Source organism: Carettochelys insculpta, chromosome 6 (genome assembly GCF_033958435.1).
Source record: "Carettochelys insculpta isolate YL-2023 chromosome 6, ASM3395843v1, whole genome shotgun sequence".
In the NCBI taxonomy this organism is placed as follows: domain Eukaryota; kingdom Metazoa; phylum Chordata; order Testudines; family Carettochelyidae; genus Carettochelys; species Carettochelys insculpta.
Window position 1 is genome coordinate 59,535,694 of NC_134142.1, and position 20,569 is coordinate 59,556,262.

The 20,569-nt window shown below is 40.9% G+C and overlaps 1 protein-coding gene across 4 annotated transcripts in view; it reads left to right on the forward strand.

Annotated features, from left to right (window-relative positions):
* Positions 1–20,569, forward strand: part of EIF2AK4 (eukaryotic translation initiation factor 2 alpha kinase 4) — an 81,118-nt gene that overhangs the window by 12,241 nt on the left and 48,308 nt on the right. For all 4 annotated transcript variants that reach the window (XR_012645938.1, XR_012645939.1, XM_074996962.1 and 1 more), the window contains exons 4-10: positions 1,876–2,049; positions 2,742–2,822; positions 3,363–3,511; positions 12,401–12,516; positions 13,566–13,723; positions 15,719–16,254; positions 17,338–17,447. Coding sequence is in view for 2 of the 4 variants with exons in the window: in XM_074996962.1 (XP_074853063.1) it covers positions 1,876–2,049; positions 2,742–2,822; positions 3,363–3,511; positions 12,401–12,516; positions 13,566–13,723; positions 15,719–16,254; positions 17,338–17,447 (1,324 nt within the window). In the remaining 2 variants the exon portion in view is untranslated. The remainder of the gene's footprint in view (positions 1–1,875; positions 2,050–2,741; positions 2,823–3,362; positions 3,512–12,400; positions 12,517–13,565; positions 13,724–15,718; positions 16,255–17,337; positions 17,448–20,569) is intronic.

A 20,569-nucleotide genomic window follows, 5' to 3' on the forward strand; every position in this document is an offset into this window, starting at 1 on the left:
CCTTAATGTTCTCCCAACTCAATAAAATTCAGTGTGCACATCAGGAAAAAATAAACCAGAAAATGTTTGACTAACTATTCAGTCAAACACTTAGGCTGTGTCTACACTAGCTCCCTACTTCGAAGGGAGCACAGTAAGTAAGGTGTCAGTAGATCATTAATGAAGTGTTGCAGTGCATATGCAGCACTTCATTAAGCTAATTCTCCCCCGCGGCAATGTCGAAGGGTTAAACTTTGAAGTGCCATCTCACATCTAGCCACAGCTAACCCGCGGGTTAGCCGCGGCTAGACGCGAACCTGCACTTCGAAGTTACCACGGGGGAGAGTTAGCTTAATCAAGTGCTGCATATGCATGGCAGCACTTCATTAATGATCTCCCAACACCCTACTTACCATGGTCCCTTCGCAGTAGGGAGCTCATGTAGACACAGCCTTAGATTGGGTTAGGCAAAAACAGTATAATCTGGTGCACACAACGATGAACTGTTGGGCAAGAAACCTGGATTCTAACCCTAGTCCTAATCTTTATGCCATGTCTTTGTGCCTCAGTTTCTGTATCTTTAAGATAAAGATATTAATACTAGCGATGTTAAAGGTTAAATACTAATGGTTAACCAGTAAGGGCTGGAGCAGTCCACCGCAGGCAGAGGGCAGTTCCAGCCCTGTTGGGCCCACTGCAGACAGGGGCGCTCCAGCAAGGCTGCATTGGAGTGCACCACAGATGTGGGGAGCTCTGGCCTGGGTGGAGTGTTCACTGCCTACGGTGAAGGATGGGAGGAAACCACTTGCGCTGGAGCAGCCCGTCCCCAGCAGTCTCTCTCTCTTTCCCTTCCCCAACCCCTGTTTTATCAGTTAACCGGTTAAACTTAACATTTAACTGGTTAACTAATGAAACGGGATTTTATATCCCTCATTGATACTGACCTTCTTTTGTAAAGCACTTTGAGATCTATGCATGAAAAGTACTAGCTAGTGAGTAATTAGCTATTCTTATTAACTTAATATATAAAGTGTATATTTTGTATTAACTTCATTCAGAATATGGTGTGGGTTTATCAGTAGGTCATTTAGCTGAAACTCTGTTGTTGCTTTCATTTTGGAGGTCTGGTACAGGCTGAACCTCTCTTGTCCAGCACCCTTGGGACCTGACCATACTGGATGAGAGAATTTGCCAGACCATGGGAGGTCAATATTGTCTAGCACATTACCAACACTTCCTCTGCTTACTGGGCTCTGAGGAGACATGTAGGTGTAAATTACAGCTAAACAGTAGCCGAGAACACTGAGAGCCAGCAGTGGTGGCTGTAAACAAACTGTGAGACCACAGGAAACTTGTCCATACCCATGATAAGTGGTCATCTGATTAAATAAAATCATGCCAGATTTCAGATGTTGCTGGATGAGAGTGTTCTGGATTAGAGAGGTTCAACCTGTAATTTTTTCACTCTGTGGGTTAATTGACTTGATAATGGCTATTACTAGATGGTATACGACAGTGGTTCCCAACCATTTCAGTAGCATGGCACACTTCAATGAGACAAACAATTCCAGAGCACACCCAATTCCTTCAGCTGAATTAATTGATCGTAAACATCACTTTCACTTACATCTATTATGTTTACATTCTTACTAGAGAGTTTTGCAACATAGTAATCTGTCAGAGCCAAAACGTCGCATTTACACCATGCCCCAGTTCCAACAAGCTCCTGCCCTTCCTTGCCACAACAGGGACTTGGGGGCAGGCTACCCACCAGCTTGTTTGGGCCGGGAAGCAGCAGAGCCTTTACTGCTTTTCTAAAGTCTCATTACCGTATCATTTTGTACTTTGAACCATTTTAGAAACTGGATGTCATTTGCATTTACCTCTTTTTCTTAGGTGATGATATTTGAACTTGCGGACCATGTACAGTCATTTCTCAGTGATTATAATAGGCCACCCTCCAAGTCTTTTCATGAAGAAATGCTAAAAAATCGACAAAAGGAACAGGAGAGATTGGCCCAGGAAGAGCAGCGTCGTATGCAAGAAGCTAAGAGAAGAGAGGAACAGGAGGTAAAAAAGAACTAAAATGTCCATGTTTCCATTGTTTTTGATGAATATATAAACAATACCACTTAATAAGTAGATCCTTCATATGAATACTTCATACAGGTTACTGGTTCATATTTTAATAAATGGCCAATTAATTGGTATAGATTGTTATAATGCAACAGGGTAATAGTTTTCTTATAACAATGACTTATTTATATTCATCAGCACTTTTTTTCTGATGTGCTGATTGTCATAAGTAATGCATGTTTTAAGTGAGACTGTGTAAATGTTTGAAGGTCACTTCATCTTCAACTACTAAGGGAATCGGTGCGTTAGCTCAGACTAGAACACTAGAGATCTTGTCTTGGTTTGTTATGTCTTCATACCACATCTCCCTACATACCTGCTGTACTTGTGTTTTGGAGTATAATAAATTTGTGCCAAACGCTTGCTTTACTTAGCATTGTTAAGAGGCTATGTTTCTGGGAGTGATTTCTTTTTGTTATCACTCACCTTCTCCTTCAACGTGGAATTGTTACCATTTTCTTGAAGTAGCCAAGAAACTAATTTGACTGAATTGCCTGTGCATTTGAGATCAGTCAGTCCTCTTTAAAAACCTTGAAAAATGAATGCTGTAGCTTTCCTTTCAGAAGTAAAATTAAAGATTGTTTTGTGGTGTTTTGCAATTCTGATAGCAGTAAAATGTATTTCAGCAACGTGAAATTCTTGATGAGATTCAGAGAAGGGAGGAGGAGAAGAGAGAAGGAAGAAAAAAGAAAGAAATAGCAAAACAGGTATTGCTTTTAAACTAATATGCAAAAACATTTTAGAAATATGTAAGCACTAACACACGTGATTATAAAAACTAAGAAGAATAAAGTAAACACATTTGTATCACATACTTTTTAAATTTTCTCTGAAATATTTTTGATGCATACTCATAAATTTATTAACGATTTTTATTCTTGAAATATAGCAGTTGCTTCTTAAATTAAATTGGAATACGTTGAGTTTTATGTCTCTTATTGTATTGTCATCTTGTTAGGCCCCTAAAATTCTGCATTAATTTACCCAAGTCATATATATCAAACAGATTAAATAAAGCTGTATTTGTAATCTTCAGTTTCAACAAGAAATGTCTTTAAGTTCTTGCCAGTGTATAATACTGAAACTGGTACTCAGTACTTTACCCCCAAATTCACATATATACTCATAGCAGAAACCTACCATTTCCTTGTCTAGATGACTTTATAAGATACATAGTGAAGTTAATTCATGCATCTTGAGGATAGAAGCAATCACTTTTCTTGTATGTTTCTTTCATCAATTCCCAGGAACGTTTGGAAGTTGTCACTTTTACAAGCCAAGAAAATTCTGCAAGAAGGGACACTGTAGGGCATAACTCTGCATCCAGGTTAAATGGGGGTTCTCTGGAACATGGAGGGAACAATAAGCATCGCACAAATTCCACTGGACGTTCAAAGTATGTACAGTTTTATTTTGGTCAGAGCCAAGACTTTTTTTTTTTTTTTTTACTATTTGGCAAATATTAGATTTTGAAATGCTGTGGGCATCCTGTGGTGCTTGTAAGTAGGCTTGATATTTACCAGTAAAAAATCTAAACATCTGTTTGACTGTGCACACACATGCACTGAGAAAAAGGTACGCTCATCCCTTGCTGTACGAGCACAATTGGTTCTCAACTTTCTGCTTGTAGGCGAAAACTTGTAAGAGGGACACTAAATTACCATTAAATACACGTCAAAGTCTCTGGTTGGTTCCTAATGCTCCTAATTGGAGGAAGGAGTGGCAGCATGCAGCGCTGCTTTTGAAAAGTAAGTGAACTTTGGGTACGAGGGGGTGTTGGGAAAGGTTAAAGTCTGGGAACGGTTTGGGGCCATGAGCAGGAGGGAGGGGTTAAAACCTGGTGGTGGCTCCGATGGAGGAGGTGGTGGCTGGTTCCTGGGGCTGCAGAAGCCGTACCTGTTGGGGGTGCAGTGGGCTGGGGGGTTTTGGGCCTGGGTGGGTGTTAGGAGCGGGCGGGGCTGAGGGGTGCACAGGGAGTTGCAGGCCAGGGTTGTTGGGTGCGGGCTGGGCAGGGCTGTGAGTCTCCTGCGCTCCGGCCAGGGACCCTGCAGCTGGCTCCGCTCCAGCCATGAGGCTGCAGGTTTCCCCACACCCTGGCCAGGAACCCCGCGGCTGCCTCGTATAAGCGGGGGGAGTTCACTCTTTTAGTGAACAAAGGTATGTATGTGTGTCCCTTGTTTTAGCAACTACTCATAAGTCAAGTACTCGTTAAATGAGGGATGAGTATATTTCTATGCATGATAATATATTTATACAGAGAAGCAAAATAAGAAAAATCCTGCCTGAGAACTTACTAAGTTGTTTAAAGGATAGTATGTTTTGATATGTGGTGTTGACAGCTTGTACTTTAATGGTTATAAAGCTTTAACTTTTTAAATCTCTTCCCCATAATTTCTTGCAATTTAAAATCTAAATCAGTAAATTTAGATAAAATGCTTGACAGTAAGCATTGATATCTGTAGAAGTTATAAAAAATTAATTCTGCCAAGCCTCTTTATAAATATTAAGTTGGCTGTACTTAACATGATAGTGATAAGTAGAAAATTTCTTCTTGCATGCTTGTCCTTTGGTTCACATTAAAAATATATGTTTCTGGAACAGTATAGGGTATGAATGTCCTGTTCCCAAATCTGAGTTCTAATGGATAACCTGAGCAAGTTGCCTGCGTATTGTGGAGTTTCTCCTTTCAGAACAAGAAGAAATTCTCCTCCTTCATCTCTGGCCTTTGTAGTTGCTGCTTGAGCACACGTCTCAAATGACCTCTGCGTTACTTATGCTATTGTGTCTCTGCCTGCTTGCATGAAAATGATGATAGAACCAGAGCTCTGTCGCCATTTCCCACAGCAAAGATAGAGGGTTAAGATGCTACTGCAGGTTCACGTGAATAATTGTGCCCCAACCATTTGTAGTGTGAACAATGGGAAGATTGGTGCACGAGTCTAAAAAATGCAGGAGCATGAGAGACAAATACAGGCTTGAAAAACGTGGAAACCACAGGATACATTAACTCCACTGCTCTGTTCCTTTGCTTGTGGTTGCTATCCATCCATTCATCTGCATCTTGCTAGCCTGTACTGTCACCTTATTTGCAAAGCATGTAGCTCATTGGCATATTTCATTCACTCTTGTTATTGTTTCTTTTCCTCCTTATATAGCTTAATTGCATAATTCTTGATTTATGTAACTTTTAAAATATTTTCTCCACAAATGTTGCTCAAAAGTTAGATATCATCAATTAAAAAACCTGAGAGCTTCTGCTATGTGCTCATGTGATGCTGTCCGTGCCTACATATTCTGTCCTACATAATTCATACTTGACCATGATTATATTCCATAAGGGGTTTTTAATATTTAGTTGATTAATATTTAATACAAGTTGTCTTTTCATCTTTTTAAGATTTCACTATACTGTACTAAAATTATTTTTGTGTGCTATACAAAGAAAATGACCTTGATATATTAAATCACAGTAATACATATTGTGCTTATTTGTGTGTATGCACACTGAATTTTCTGTACTGACTTAGCACAGTATTATTTATATTGTACTTGTTCATGTAAAATAAATAGATCATTTTTTCATCTCTCATGGATGTGTTGGAAATAAGTAAGGACAGCTGAACCCTCTGATGGAGTTTGGCTTCTTGTTGCAGAATTAACAAAATAGTTTGCCAGTTCAATTTTAAAGGTTGTCTTCACAATGAGGAGGAGGAGGAGTTGGAGTTATATTTATTAGTGAAACCTTAAATCTGGCTAAATACAGTGACAGCTTCTGAAAATTTGTAAGAGGATTGTAGATCTTAACTGAAATTTTTCTTTGCTAGTTGCTTTTGTTCCAGATAATGGGGTTATTTTTATCAGGTGACCCAGGTGCTTGATGTTATAATGTAATTTTATGCTATCAGCAGTTTGATTACTTCAGATACTTGTGATGAATGGGATTTGCTGCACTAGTCCATCTTGAAAGAAGGGTTTTATCTATTGGAATGATAAATTAATTACTTTTTGTCATGTTCCTCATTTGAGGACTGTATCAGTTTTATTTTAGGTCCTTGTAAAATGTAGTCTATGGGTATCTAAAAATGTTGGCTAGAAATGGTAACAAAGTATACATGTGTACAGACAGATAAACTTCTCTATTCTACAAGTGATATTGCGGTAAGTAGGAACTAAAATCTTTTAGAACGTCCATTTTATTAGATGAACCCATGTGTTGGGCACTAGAGATTGTGCAGCATCTTCAGAACATTTTAAATTTCTAAATTTTAATGAGACATTTGTATAAATATTTAATGTATGAATTAATGATAGTGAATATAGGTTCACCATGTTATTTTACTATTTTCTGCCATCGGAGCAAGCACAAGTGTTTCTGCCAAAATGATCAGCAGTGGTTACCCGATGATGTAAATTGTCATATCTGGGTTTTAACATTCCCAGGCCATTGAGATAAATGATGTATGGCACATCTCTGACCTATTTACTCTGCCTGTGCAAATTCAGGCATTACATTAAGGCCTAGTCTGCACTATGGACCTATGCCAGTATAACTCCTGGTGGTGTAGGAACATTTCCACTAACACTGGGTCAAACTGAGCACCTTACGATGGTGCGGATGCAGCGGCTGTGTGCATATGTGGCTGCTCTCGATCTCTAGGAGGGACCTCTTCTCATGAGAAAATAAAACCACTTTCAATGAAGGGCAGTAGTTTTATCACCAGGAGTGTGACTTCTGCCAACAAAGCAATGTCCACACCAGTGTTTTCCATTTTTAAATCTTCTGTAGTTCAAGGGCGCGGTTTTCCAGACCTGGAGTGATAAAAGTTTAGCAGCAAAAGTGCTAGTGTAGACATAGCAACGCTGCTGCAGTGCTGTATGTGAAGACAAGCCATTATGCTCAGCACGTTTTTAACATTATCCTCGTCAACATGAAGGGTTAGAAACTTTTTTTTTTTTAATGAAAGCTGCAATTTTACAGCAGGTGTTGGATTTCCAGACATGGAGAGGATTTTGTTTTAAATTCCGCCACTACAAAACCTCAGACTGTATGAGGTCTTAACTATAAGCGAGCAGTGTTTTATGGCATTTTTATTATTATTTTTAGGATTTTTTTCTTAAACTGCAACAAATAGAATAACCCGATATATTTATCTTATGGGGGAAAGAGTATCAGTACAGTAAGTTAGTTAGCCCTCACTTAGGAGGAATAACTTGGTAGTGGTGTTAAACACAAACCTCTCAAGTGTCGAAGGAGCAGCCAGCCAAAAGTAGTGTTCCAAAGGGAAATGTGCTTATTGGTCCCTTGGAAAATAATTTGCTGGCACTAATTACATCATAGGTGTATTAACGAAATTCTAAGGGGAACAGTGCATTGATAATTCAGTTCCCCTGTAGTCTGTCTGTTCCAGCTCCATGGAGTCATCTCATCAGCACTCCAGTAAACTCATGAGTGTTGAGACACATTTTCATTCTGCTTTTCATTTCTATAGGGTTTTTTTTTCCTGCTGTGATTTGAATTGAGCATACCCAAACTGTATATCACTGAGGGGACATATAATCTCCATATAAATCTTATATATAATTTTTTAGCAGAAAGAAAAATGTATAATCATGAGTTCACCAGCAATAGCAGCAAAATACTACTTAGCTCTCCTAAATTACTGAATTGCTTTACAAACTTACTGTTGGGTCAGTGGAGACTGGTGTTGGTCAGATTTATCTTTGCTTTGAATTTTGAAGAAGCATATGGACAAAGGCTGCATTTAGTTCTTGGCCTTTGCTTTCAGCATCCCTTCTTTAAAATGAGAAAAACAGATTGGCTTATTTGTGTGTCCCAAACAATGATGTTTCTGCTTAGAATTAATTCTTCATTGCTTTGTCACTGGGCATATGTAATGATTGATAACTGCTTACAGACAGGATTTGATTGACAGATATGAAGATTCAACATCAATATTTGAATGCTTCAGATTTCATACATGAAAGCCTCCGCTCAGCGGTTTCCATTAATGCAGCTGTTATTACCACTTAAGCACCAACGATGTGCTTCATGCGAGTAGCATGTGCAGATAGCGTAAGGGAAAACAATCACTACCTCACTGATCTTATCTCATTTAGATCACTAAAAAAATTCAGCTAGAATGGTTCGTCCATTTCTAAGAGGAAAAATCTGATGTTTTGCCAAAGTTAAAGTCTGGTGACCTTTACTTTGAAAAGCTCTATTACCTCTACTCTCTGGAGTGGAATACTGAAAATTGTCAGGGACTGGCCTCTGTCAGGGATGTGTCTGTTTTCTCCAGGTGAAAATCTTCCCAAACTTGGCCAAGTTATAAGCCTTTGAAAAATCTCACGTAGCACCTGCCCAAGATATATTTTTGTTTTCAGGCATTAAAAATGTCTGAAGACTCTATTCTCACTGGGTATAAAGCCTTCCCTAAACCCCTACTGCTGTTCAGAGTGTACATACATCATCTCCATAGAGCAAATAAGCATGCTCCCTTCATCCCAGTGCCACAGGAGCAATGTTGGACCTTCCCTGAAATTGCTTCTCAAGAACAGTATGGAGCTTGCTCTCTGCAAGTACAGAGTCTGTCTCTCCTGTACTGTCAGTGACCCTCTGCTGTGACTTAGTGTGCAAGAGGATGTTGTCTGGTTTGAATGCAGAATTGACAACAGCTAGTGCAGGGGGAGAAAAGGAATAAGATTGTGGTACTTTTAGTGAGGCTGTAGCTGAAGAGGAAAAGAGGGACTTGGAGGCAAAAGAAGGGGAGTGTGGGGCAAGGTGGGCAAAGGAAACTGAGTCACGAAGTGGAGAGACAAGTAGCTGAGACAGGAAGTGGAGAAGACAAGTAGCATCCTCCTGCACACTAACAGATTCTAGCTCAGAGAGGAGAACTAGGACTGGAAGCCTTTGAGAGCAGGAGGAGGAGGAGATGGATTAGGGCTAGCTGGGCCAGGCAACTGGGATGACAAACCCAGGGTGAGGAAAGAATATGACAGAAAGTATCAACTTTGGGGGAAATGGGCCAGAGAGTTTGCTTATATTAGAACACATGAGCATTTGGACTCTGGAATGGAACTTGGGATTCCTGAATCTCACCATGGCTTTGTCATCTTCAAATGTCTGTAAAACCTATGTGGAAATGGTGTTGAATCTCCCTTTATTGCCAGTCCAGGTAGAAAATCACATATTTAGAGCTATTGTTTACTCCACTAGCTCAAGAGGCAGAGGTGTGTGCAGTGAATAGAAAGGGTGTCAGTATGACAATAGGATGCATATTTTTGTTTGCTTTTTAAAAAACCAGGAAATTACACAAAGTATCATAAGAGAATATTACTAGTGCAAAGTCAATGCGCCAAAAATTAGGAAATGCTAGTGCAGCCTTAATTTGTTTCTTTTATGTGTGTGTATAGAAATTATGATAGTCTTTTATTATGTGACCACATACTGTTTTTCTGCAAGATCTATGATTTCGTTCAGTGCACAGGATGGACCTGTTGTAAGGATGAATTGGGTCTGTGTATTAAAGAAGGCTACTGTAGTGTAGGATCCTACCTCATTCATTGCAGAAGTTGGACAGCGTGTAATGAATGAAGCAGGGGACTTCAGGAAGTAAAAGAATAATTTCATAGTTAAGGACAGTTGAATGCTACCTTGAAGAATTGAATTTTATCTCTGTCTTGTCCATAAAGTTTCTCTGACTGCCTTGTGGTCCTGTTGGCGTCAGTGACGTTAATTATCTTTTCAGATAAAATGGAACCACTTGGGCAATGTTTCAAAATTAAATTTAAAAAGAACTTGCAGCCTCTTATAATTTTAAAATACTTTTGAAATGTAGGTCTTTTAGACACTGATGAGTGACACAGTATAAATACCTAGCTAGATCATGGAAGTGGGAAAGTCTTGAGTTAGACATCACATTGCCAGGGGAAAATGTTTCTTGGTTAATGACCTGGCAGTGTGCTTGCTCATATTTATGCTGTTGCTCACAGTTCAAAAGTGCTTAAATCCCACTGTCAAAACTCACTCATTGAGCCACTAAACGTTTTTGAACGTTTTGCCCTTAGCCTCCAGCTGTGTGCAGTCTTTGAATGGAAAATGTAATCAGAAATTTACCATCGAGTTAATGGTATTGTTGAAGAAGTTTAGTCATGCTCTTTAAGCATTGCTGTCCCATGCACTTGGCTTTTCTTAAGGTTAGACACAAAAGCTGCTACTTCGCCAGGAGAAACTGCCTTCAGAAGATGCTGATATGCAACAGTTTCAAATACTCTTGACTATTCTGTCCTTATTTCTGCGCTATTCTGTCCTCTAGCAGTGGTTGTGCAGTACATGCAAGTGACCGTTTAAAGTTTTGTTCTTGGAAGGCCCATCTGTTGATATGGCTTTCCGTTCACCATCCAGAAAAAATATTGTTTTTTTTGCTGCAATGTAGTTTCATGGCCGGAAGCATTGTCACTTCTGATTATTCTTGATTCCTTGTACTTTCCACCAAGAGACACGTCAAGAAGCAGTTATGAATTTTAATTAATGTGTTTAAATAAGGTAAACCTCATTTAATGTTGTGGCATGCGTGGTATGTTTAACTTCCTGTAGTCACATGAGCAATGTATTTTTTTGTGTAATTAGTATTTGCTGTACATCTTTCAGAGGAATCTTATACAACATTTATTTCATAAATGCTTTGAGGGGAGGGCTCTCTGTTTTTGTTTTCCTTCTTTTGTATAAACTGAACATTTCATCTAGCTTCTATGCTAACTTTCATATATTTTTCCATCCCTAAGCATCACTCTTTATTATTTGAAAGACACTATCTGCACTAGTGTTTTCTCAAATGGAACTGTGAGGCTGATAAAACTCATGCAGGAACTTTAATTCCTGATCCTGTTAACATGTAGATCATCTGAGTGGTTTTGGATAGCTGCCCTCTTATTGAGTGTCCTTTGTGACATTATATACACATAACTGTATTTATATTAATTTTGAAAAACCCTGAGTGCTAGGTACTCCAGGTTAAAGAGGAATTATACTGCTGTGATTGCTGGTTCAACATACGCTGGCAAGCAAAGCATTCTCTACACAAGAAATAAATTATTTGTCTTTCCAGTAACACTTTGTTTTAAATGATTTCATCTTTAGTAGCCTAATTTCCTCTTCACAACTTGTACTGTGAACTCTTTCACTTCATGCAGCTCAGACAGTGAAAGGTCTGTTTCACATGAGGGTTCTAAATCAGTGGTGGGTCTGTGGCCCACTGAGGTTCTGCCAGTGGCCTGCGAGACATTTTGTTTACTCTGTCCCATGCAAAGGCACGTCAGATTCCCCGGGTTCCTGTCCAAGTGTGGTTTTCCTAATAGTATTACTAAAGTGACCTGCACATGAAGTGAGGTGCATGCTGATTGCACGCACAGTTGGACTCTGAGAGCCGTGCTCTGCGTCTGCATTCAATGAAAGCGCAGCTAGAGTTAAGTGAGCACACCCTACAAGTTCTAGGTAAGCAAGCGCAGTTAGCAAAACTACCCTATTCTGGGAGACCGTCTTGGTTATGACAATCTTGTGGCCCAATAAGATGAAGGAAGTCCACTCATGCAGCCCACTCACTAGCCTAGGTTGCCCATCTTCGTTTTAAAGCATTAGCAAAAGGCCATTTTACTGGGGTTTTCAGTGTCACAGGCAATGGTAATTAAAAAATGAACCTGTAACTTATCTTCTTTAAAACAGCCATTTCTATTAACATTTGGACCACACCCAATCCTTTTTTTAAAATAAAATCTAACTTTTAGCGACTAGACTGCTGACCCATCCCTTTATAAGGGCAGTTGCAAGATAAAATAGACTAAACCAGTGGAAACCCCACAAGATGGCATTGGATTTAGCAATATTAAATGTGTTATTTCTTTCAAATATTTTGAAGACATATCAATGATAACTGAGCTGTTTTCAGAATTACAGTATCAATTACAGGTATATTCACAGTGATTTGCCTTCGGAGGCTGCAGATGCGTTAAGGCCTTCAGCATATAAGCATAAGCTTAATGCTTTGCTGAATTAAGGGTTAATAGAGCCTCTGCAATATATTAACTTATATCTATAAACTAATCACAATTAAGATTCTGATCTTTTAATCAGATTCATGCAAGCATTTGTTTGCTCTTATGCGATCCTATTCCAATTGATAGGTATGTCATTGGATGCGTAGGTATCTGGGTCTGAAGAGGCAGACATGATTGAGAACTGTATTAGTATATTTCCAAATTGAAGATAAAATGCTGTTCATGTTTGCAGGAGAGAACGTCAGCATTCTGCATGTAGTAGTGAAGAATCTCCTGGAAATTACGAAATTTTGAACTTCAGCACTGGTAGTGCCAGTCAGTTTACTGTTCACAAAGGAAAATGTATAGGTGAGTCAAGCAGCAATTGCAACTTCGATTTTTAAAAACATGCATTGTTCAAATAAAAGGACTGGATGTGTAGATATTTGCCAAATGGAGGCAATCAGGCTGCAGGAGCTTTTAGACTGTGTAAATATGGGTGGAGTGGGAGAGGAAAGGATGTTCTAAGTCAGGGTGGGAACTTGCAGCATGCCGGCCACATGTAGTTCACTAGGATTAGACCCTGGTGGGCCACAAGATGGTTTGTTTACCTGAGCATCAACAGGCACGATACCTCAGAGCTTCCAGTGGCTGCAGTTCACTGTTCCTGGCCAATGGGATCTGTAGGAAGTGTTTTCCTCAGTTCCCATATGCTGGGAATGGTGAACTGCAGCCACTGAGAATTGCAGGGCTCTGGGCCTCTATACACTCAGGTAAACAAACCATCTGGCAGCTCACAAGCTGTTAACTCTGATGAATGGTGTGAGGCCTGTGAGCCAGAGGTTCACCCTTGTGTCTGAAGGCACCAATAGTAATATGGAGAATGCTTGTCAAGGGTGGGAGAGAGAAATCAAAGGTTTTACTTGACTGTATATTGTTTCTTTTTGTTTTATAAATATGTATCTAGATCTGCAAATAAACATTTCCATGAAAGAGAATACTTCATTGTACTTAATGTTACTTTTTACATGACTAATATGCTTAATGGGTCTGGTTTTTGTATTTGTACATAGCAGGCACTGCCATCACAGTATTAATGGGAGATTTTACAAAAATTCATATGTGGACAAGGCTGGGAGGTTCAGCTTTATATTGTATCTGAATTTAGCCATCAAACTTCTTCAGTATTCTCTCTCTCTATGTCTTGAAAGCATTCAATGGAGCTGATATTCTGCAGGCAACTTATATCAAATGCACTTACAGGTTTTGTTCTCATTTTGATCAGGTTTATATTTTAAGATTTAACTGAATTGACTTAGCAAATTTTTAATGTTAATTCACCATTTGTAGAAACTAAGGCCTATTAAAAGTGAAAGAAGTGATGTTTTTTTTTCCTCTTTTTCCCTTTTTATGTGTAGACAAGGATGAACAGCTTGGTAAATCTGTCTACAATGCCTTGGAAATCTACACTGGCAACTTTGTCTTAGTGTATGAATGGGTTCTTCAATGGCAGAAAAAAATGGGAAGATTTCTCACAACCCAAGAGAAGGAAAAAGTTGATAAATGCAAAAAACAAGTAATAAATTAACTTATTTTCTATTCAGCTTTATTTCCCACTCCTGCTCCCTGCCTTTGCTCTGGCTGCCAGTTATACTACGTAGATTGAGCTGCTAACTGAGACACTGACAACAAAAATTCCAGTGTTTGAAAAGTTTTCCTCGTTTACTAACAGAGATGTTGAGTTGTTCAGGGGCCACAGGCATATTTTCTGTAATACACAGGTAAAATCTTTTACTACAATAATAAGGAAATCCTGGAGAAGGCAGGAATTGAGCTTCTCTGCCACAGCCTTCTGGCAAAGGAAAACACTGTTTTTGATACTTGTCTGTGATGTCCTCTCTTAACATAGGGGTAGGGCTAAATACATGCTGTTGTGTGTGTTCAGGAGAACATACTTAAGTCTCTTTGCTTGCAATTCTAGGGGGAAAATACTGTTCTGATTTGGAACCCTTGCAAATCAAATATTGGGCTTAGACAAATAATGCAACATTTCAACTCGAAAGGGGAATTTTTTGTTAAGCGTGATCAAGTGGAAACAGATTTATTACAGAATTGCTATTGCAACTTAAAATACAGTATTTTGGACTCTGTACTTAATATGCAGCACCTCCTTGTGGAAACAAGGTATTCAAATAGAAATGTGGGACTTTTACAGGGCAGTGCTCACCTCTCACGAGCTCCTCCTCTGACTGCATGTGTGTGCCTTTGTGTTCTCACATTTGAAGCCTCTTCAACAACTCAGTCTCCAGCGAAGTCACACACCCTATATGTGATCAAACATAATACACTCCCAGGGAATACATCTAACAGGGGTCCATCTTGGTGCCTTCTATAGTATCCCTCTGAGTCTTTCCCCTCTCTGGCACAGAGTGGTACCTCCAGGGCCTCCCTTCCTGGAGATAGTTTCTTTGTTGTTACCTCAGGGCTTTATCTCAGAGTCCCAGCATAGCCCATCGATCTCCAATAAGTTCTTCACACAGACCACATCTTGAGGTCCCCAGAAGAAATGAAATTACTCTGGTCCTGTAGCTCCTTTTATTAGGGCTTCCCTGGGCCCTGACTGGCCACTTCTCCTGCAGCCACTCTAGCCTGCTTGAATGACTTGCTTATGGCTTCTCAGGAATGGGATGTGACAGAACCAGAGGCCCGCCAGTAGCCTGAGGAGTTGGTCCACCCCATCACAGGGACGCTAAGAAGTGTGAGTGAATTTGGGGAATCTTAGTTCTTAAAAGGATGGAACTTAATTGGTAGTGGATCTGACACTTCATGAATTGAGTGCATGTCCACCATCTGCATTTCACGCTCAGTTAAGTTTGGGTAATCAGTTCTTCACTACCCAGGAGAGGCAGAACAGGGTGCCTGAGGAAGGGAGCCCAAGAGCCAGAAGAAGGAGCTGGGAGCAAACCCTAACGTTTCCAGAAATGTTGCAGGAGCAGAATTTTAGGGTCATGCATTCCTTCCCAGTTGTCACATCTTGTGTATTCTGTTTAATGACACTGAGTAAACTAGTCAGCAGCTCTGAAGTGTGTGTGCAATGTCAGTTCTCATGAGGCCATATTTCTGCAACCTACTGTCCATCTTCTTTGAATAATCTAAGTTACCTAAGCTGTATTATTTGGATCACACTGTGTTAGACTCTGAGTTATAAATTACTAATGAGTAGATTGCAAAACACACCAACATGTTTTTTCTTAAGGTAGCACCCCTTTTATTGTGCAAGATTTAAATTGGTTCTGTTTTGAGAATAGCATTTGGTGATTCAGTGCCTCCATTCCCATCTAAATTGTGAATCCAGGAGGTGCAGAAGCATGAGAACACAAACTGCTCTTACTAACATTATCCTTTTTTTTTCCCCTCAAACCTCAACATTTTGGTATTAATGAAGTTTGTTTTTTCTCTTGTTTGTACAAGTTTACTTGTCCTTATTAAAAGTGCTTTTTAGTGCTGCTTTCTTGATATGTGAGATCAGTTATTTTGCTAATGCATGTTATGTTTTGTTTCTCTTAAACAGATTCAGGGCGCTGAAGCAGAGTTCAGCTCATTAATAAAGCTAAATCACCCAAATATAGTACGTTACATGTCCATGATTCTGAAAGAACATGATGATTCAATTGTGGTAGACATTTTAGTGGAACATACTAATGGATCTAGTCTTTCTACATACCTGAGCAAAGAGGTCCCAATTCCCATTGATCAGCTGCGCCACTATGCAACTCAGCTTCTGTCTGCTCTTGACTACTTGCACAGTAATTCAGTAGTGCACAAAGTCCTGTGTGCTTCCAGTATCCTGGTAGATACTGAAGGAAATATCAAGGTGACAGACTACAGCATTTCAAAGCGCCTAGCTGATATCTGTAAGGAGGATGTTTTTGAGCAAACCAAAGTTCGATTTAGTGAAGACGCTTTGCCCAACAAACCTGGGAAAAAAGGAGACGTGTGGCGTCTGGGCCTGTTACTGCTTTCTCTCAGCCAAGGACAAGTAACCAGGGAATATCCGGTCACTATTCCTAATGACTTACCTGCTGACTTTGAAGATTTTCTGAAAAAGTATGTGCTCCTCATTTTGTTTCTTTTTTCTATCTTTTTTTTTTCCTTTTCTCACATCTAAAAGGAAGTTTCCTGAATAGGTTTTCAACAGTAAAAACAAATCCATAAGTCATACTGGTAATAATTATGGTTCAGTGCTTCAGGACTTAGTCTGGGACACTGGAGATGTCTATTCCATTCAGTGTTCCACCAAAACCTTCCTTTGTGACCTTGGGCAAATCACTTAAGCTGCGTCTACACGTGCACGCTACTTCGAAGTAGCGGCAGTAACTTCGAAATAGCGCCCGTCACGTCTACACGTGTTGGGCGCTATTTCGAAGTTGAAATCGACGTTAGGCGGCGAGACGTCGAAGTCGCTAACCCCATGAGGGGATGGGAATAGCGCCCTACTTCGACGTTCAACATCGAAGTAGGGACGTGTAGACGATCCGCATCCCGCAACATCGAAATAGCGGGGTCCTCCATGGCGGCCATCAGCTGGGGGGTTGAGAGATACTCTCTCTCCAGCCCTTGCGGGGCTCTGTGGTCACCGTGGGCAGCAGCCCTTAGCCCAGGGCTTCTGGCTGCTGCTGCTGCAGCTGGGGGTCCGTGCTGCATATACAGGGTCTGCAACTAGTTGTTGGCTCTGTGTATCTTGCACTGTTTAATGAAAGTGTGTCTGGGAGGGGCCCTTTAAGGGAGCGACTTGCTGTTGAGTCCGCCCCGTGACCCTGTCTGCAGCTGTGCCTGGCTCCCTTATTTCGATGTGTGCTACTTTGCCGTGTAGACGTTCCCTCGCTGTGCCTATTTCGATGTTGGGCTGAGCAACGTCGAAGTTGAACATCGACGTTGCCAGCCCTGGAGGACGTGTAGACGTTATTCATCGAAATAGCCTATTTCGATGTTGCTACTTCGAAATTAGCTATTTCGATGTAGCGTGCACGTGTAGACGTAGCCTTAGTGTCTTTGTACCTCTATTCTCTATCTGTTAGACGATAGAAATAGTATTTCTCCTCCATCTTCTGAAATGTAGGGAGGCTCTCTGGTAGTTTAGAGCCCATACATAGTTTTGTGGAAAAAGGTTTGTTTTTGTTTGGTTTCTAGATGTGTTTGCTTGGAAGATAAGGAAAGATGGAGTCCTCAGCAGTTGTTACAACATCATTTTATAAACCCTCCACAAATGAAAATACCTGTAGTGGAAGAAAATCCAGATGGTAAAGATTTCAGTCTCTTCTGCTATACCCTGACATTAAGTAATTAATGAGGGTAATATAAACACAAATAGGGAGATGCAAATCTCAGAACTGGAAGGGACCTTGGGAGGTCATCGAGTCCAGTCCCCTGCCCTCTTGGCAGGACCAAGCACCATCACTGACAGACTTTTTTTTTTAATCTGTTTGCCCTAGACCCCTACATGGTTGCCTCAATGACTGAGCTCACAACTCTGGGTTTAGCAGGACAGTGCTCTAACCACTGAGATATCCCTCCCCCCGCTGCATATATAAAATAAGGTGTATGTAGGTAGCTTGAGCTATATTAAGAAGAAGGCCAAGAGGATCAAGAGCCTCTGTTTGATTAGATTTGTGGAAAATATTTTAAAAGATGAAGAGACTAGTGTCTTTGTTTTTTGATTACTTGGTTTGAACTGGCTCAGTCTGTATCCCACTTTCAGCAGAACAAAACTAACCCTGAGTTAGTCTCTAGTCTAGCCTCCTTCTTGGAGTCTGGCTTTACTGGTAATTTTTAGAAACGATAATGGAAGGGAACGAGAAACCTCAACCTAAACATTCTCCTGAACAAGGCTGTCCCTAGGGCATCCTCCTACTGGCCCAAAGATCATAGAATCATAGGGCTGGAAGGAACCTCAGGAGGTCATCTAGTCCAGCCCCCTGCTTCAAGAAGGATCAACCCCCACTAAGTCATCTCAGCCAGGACCTTGTCAAGCCGGGACTTAAAAACCTTGAGGGATGGAGAATCCACTTCTGTATGCAACACATTCCAATGCTTCACCACCCTCCTGCTGAAGTGGTTTTTCCTAATATCTAACCTACCCCTCTCCCTCTTCAACTTCAGACCATTACTCCTTGTTCTGCCATCTGACGCCACTGAGAACAGTTTCTCACCCTCCTCTTTAGAGCTCCCCTTCAAGAAGTAGAAGACTGCTATTAAATCACCCCTCAGCCTTCTCTTCAGTAAACTAAACAAGCCTGAATCCCTCAGCCTATCCTCATAGGTCTTGTGCTCCAGTCCCTTAATCATTTTTGTTGCTCTCTGCTGAACCTGCTCCAGCACATCCACATCCTTTTTATACTGGGGGGCCCAAAACTGGACACGGTATTCCAGATGTGGCCTCACCAGTGCCAAATAGAGGGGAACAACTACTTCTCTAGATCTGCTTGAAATGCTCCTCCTAATGCACACTAATATGCCATCAGCCTTCTTGGCTACAAGAACACATTGTTTACTCATATCCAGCACTTCATCCACCATAACCCCTAGGTCCCTTTCCATCATACTGCTGAGCCAGTCAGTCCCCAGCCTATAACAATGCTTGGGATTCTTCTGTCCCAGGTGCAGAACTCTACACTTCTTGTTGAACTGCATCAGATTTCTTTTGGCCCAGTCCTCCAATTTATCCAGGTCACTCTGGATTCTCTCTCTACCCTCCAACGTATCTACCTCTCCCCCAAGTTTGTGTCATCTGCAGACTTGCTGAGGGTGCAATCCAGTTCCTCATTCAGGTCATTAATGGTGATGTTGAACACCAGCCCCAGAACCGAGCCTTGTGGCAGTTCACTTGAAACCGACTGCCATCCAGATATTTAGCCATTGACCAATACCTGTGGGGTCCGACCATCAAGCCAGCCAGCTTTCTATCCATCTTATAGTCCAAGGATCCAATCCATATTTCCTTAACTTATGGAAAAGAATGTTGTGGGAGACTGTATCAGAAGCTTTGCTGAAGTCAAGGTATATCACATCCACTGACTTCCCCATGTCTACAGAGCATGTTACCTCATCATAGAAGTTAATCAGATTGGTCAAACAGGACTTGCCCTGGTGTATCCATGTTGGCCACTTTTGGTCACTTTCCCCTCTTCCAAGTGCTCCAAAATGGATTCCTTGAGGATCCCCTCCATTATTTTCCCAGGGATTGAGATAGAGTTCCCTGGATTGTCCTTTCCTTTTTTAAAGTTTGGCACTACGTTTGCCTTTTTCCGGTCATCTGGGATCTCTCCAGATCTCCAAGAGTCTTCAAAGATAATGGCCAAAGGTTCAGCAATGACATCTGCCAATTCCCTCAGTACCCTGGGGTGCATTAAATCCAGACCCATGGATTTGTGTACATCTAGTTTTTGTACATAGCTCAGAACTTGTTCCTTCCCCAAAGATGGCTGCCCTCCACCTTCCCACACTGCATTGTCTAGGACTGTCGTGTGGGAGTTGACTTTGTCCGTGAAGACCGAGGCCAAAAATGCACTGAAGGCTTCAGCTTTTCCTACATCATCTGTCACTGGTTTATCTCTCTCATCCAGAAATGGCCCCACACCTTCTCTGATAACCTGTTTATTGTTAACATGCCTGTAGAAACCCTTCTTGTTACTCTTCACATCCCTCACCAACTGCAGTTCCAATTCGCTTTCCTGATTACTCCCCAGCATTCTCCAGCCGTATGTTTATACTCCTCCTTAGTCAACTGTCCACATTTCCATTTCTTGTATGCATCCTTTTTGAGTTTAAGCTGACTAAGGGTTTCCCTATTAAACCAAGCTGGTTGCCTACCCTGTTTGCATTTCTTACTATGCAGTGGGATGGTTTGTTCCTGTGCCTTCAGTAAGACATCTTTAAAATATTGCCAGTGCTCTTGAACTCTTTTCCCCTTCATCTTCATTTCCCAAGGGATCCTGCTCATCAGTTCTCTCAGGGAGTCTAAGTCTGCTCTTTTGAAATCAAGGGTCTGTATGTTACTGCTCACCCTTCTTCCTTTTGCCCGAATCCTGAATTCTATGATCTCATGGTCAATGCAGCCCAAGTTTCCACCCACTTCTATTTCTCCTACTAGTTCTTCCCTGTTTGTGAGCAGCAGGGGAAATTGTGCACGGCCCCTGTTTGGTTCCTTCAGTACTTGTACCAAGAAGTTATCCCTAACATTCTCCAAAAGCTTCCTGGATTGTTTGTGTGCTGCTGCATTGGTCTCCCAACAAATGTCCAGATGATTAAAGTCTCTCATGAGAACCAGGGCCTGTGATTTGGAAGCTTCACTTAGCTGACTGAAGAAATCCTCATCTACCTCATTCCCTGATCTGGCGGTCTACAGCATACACCAACTACAACA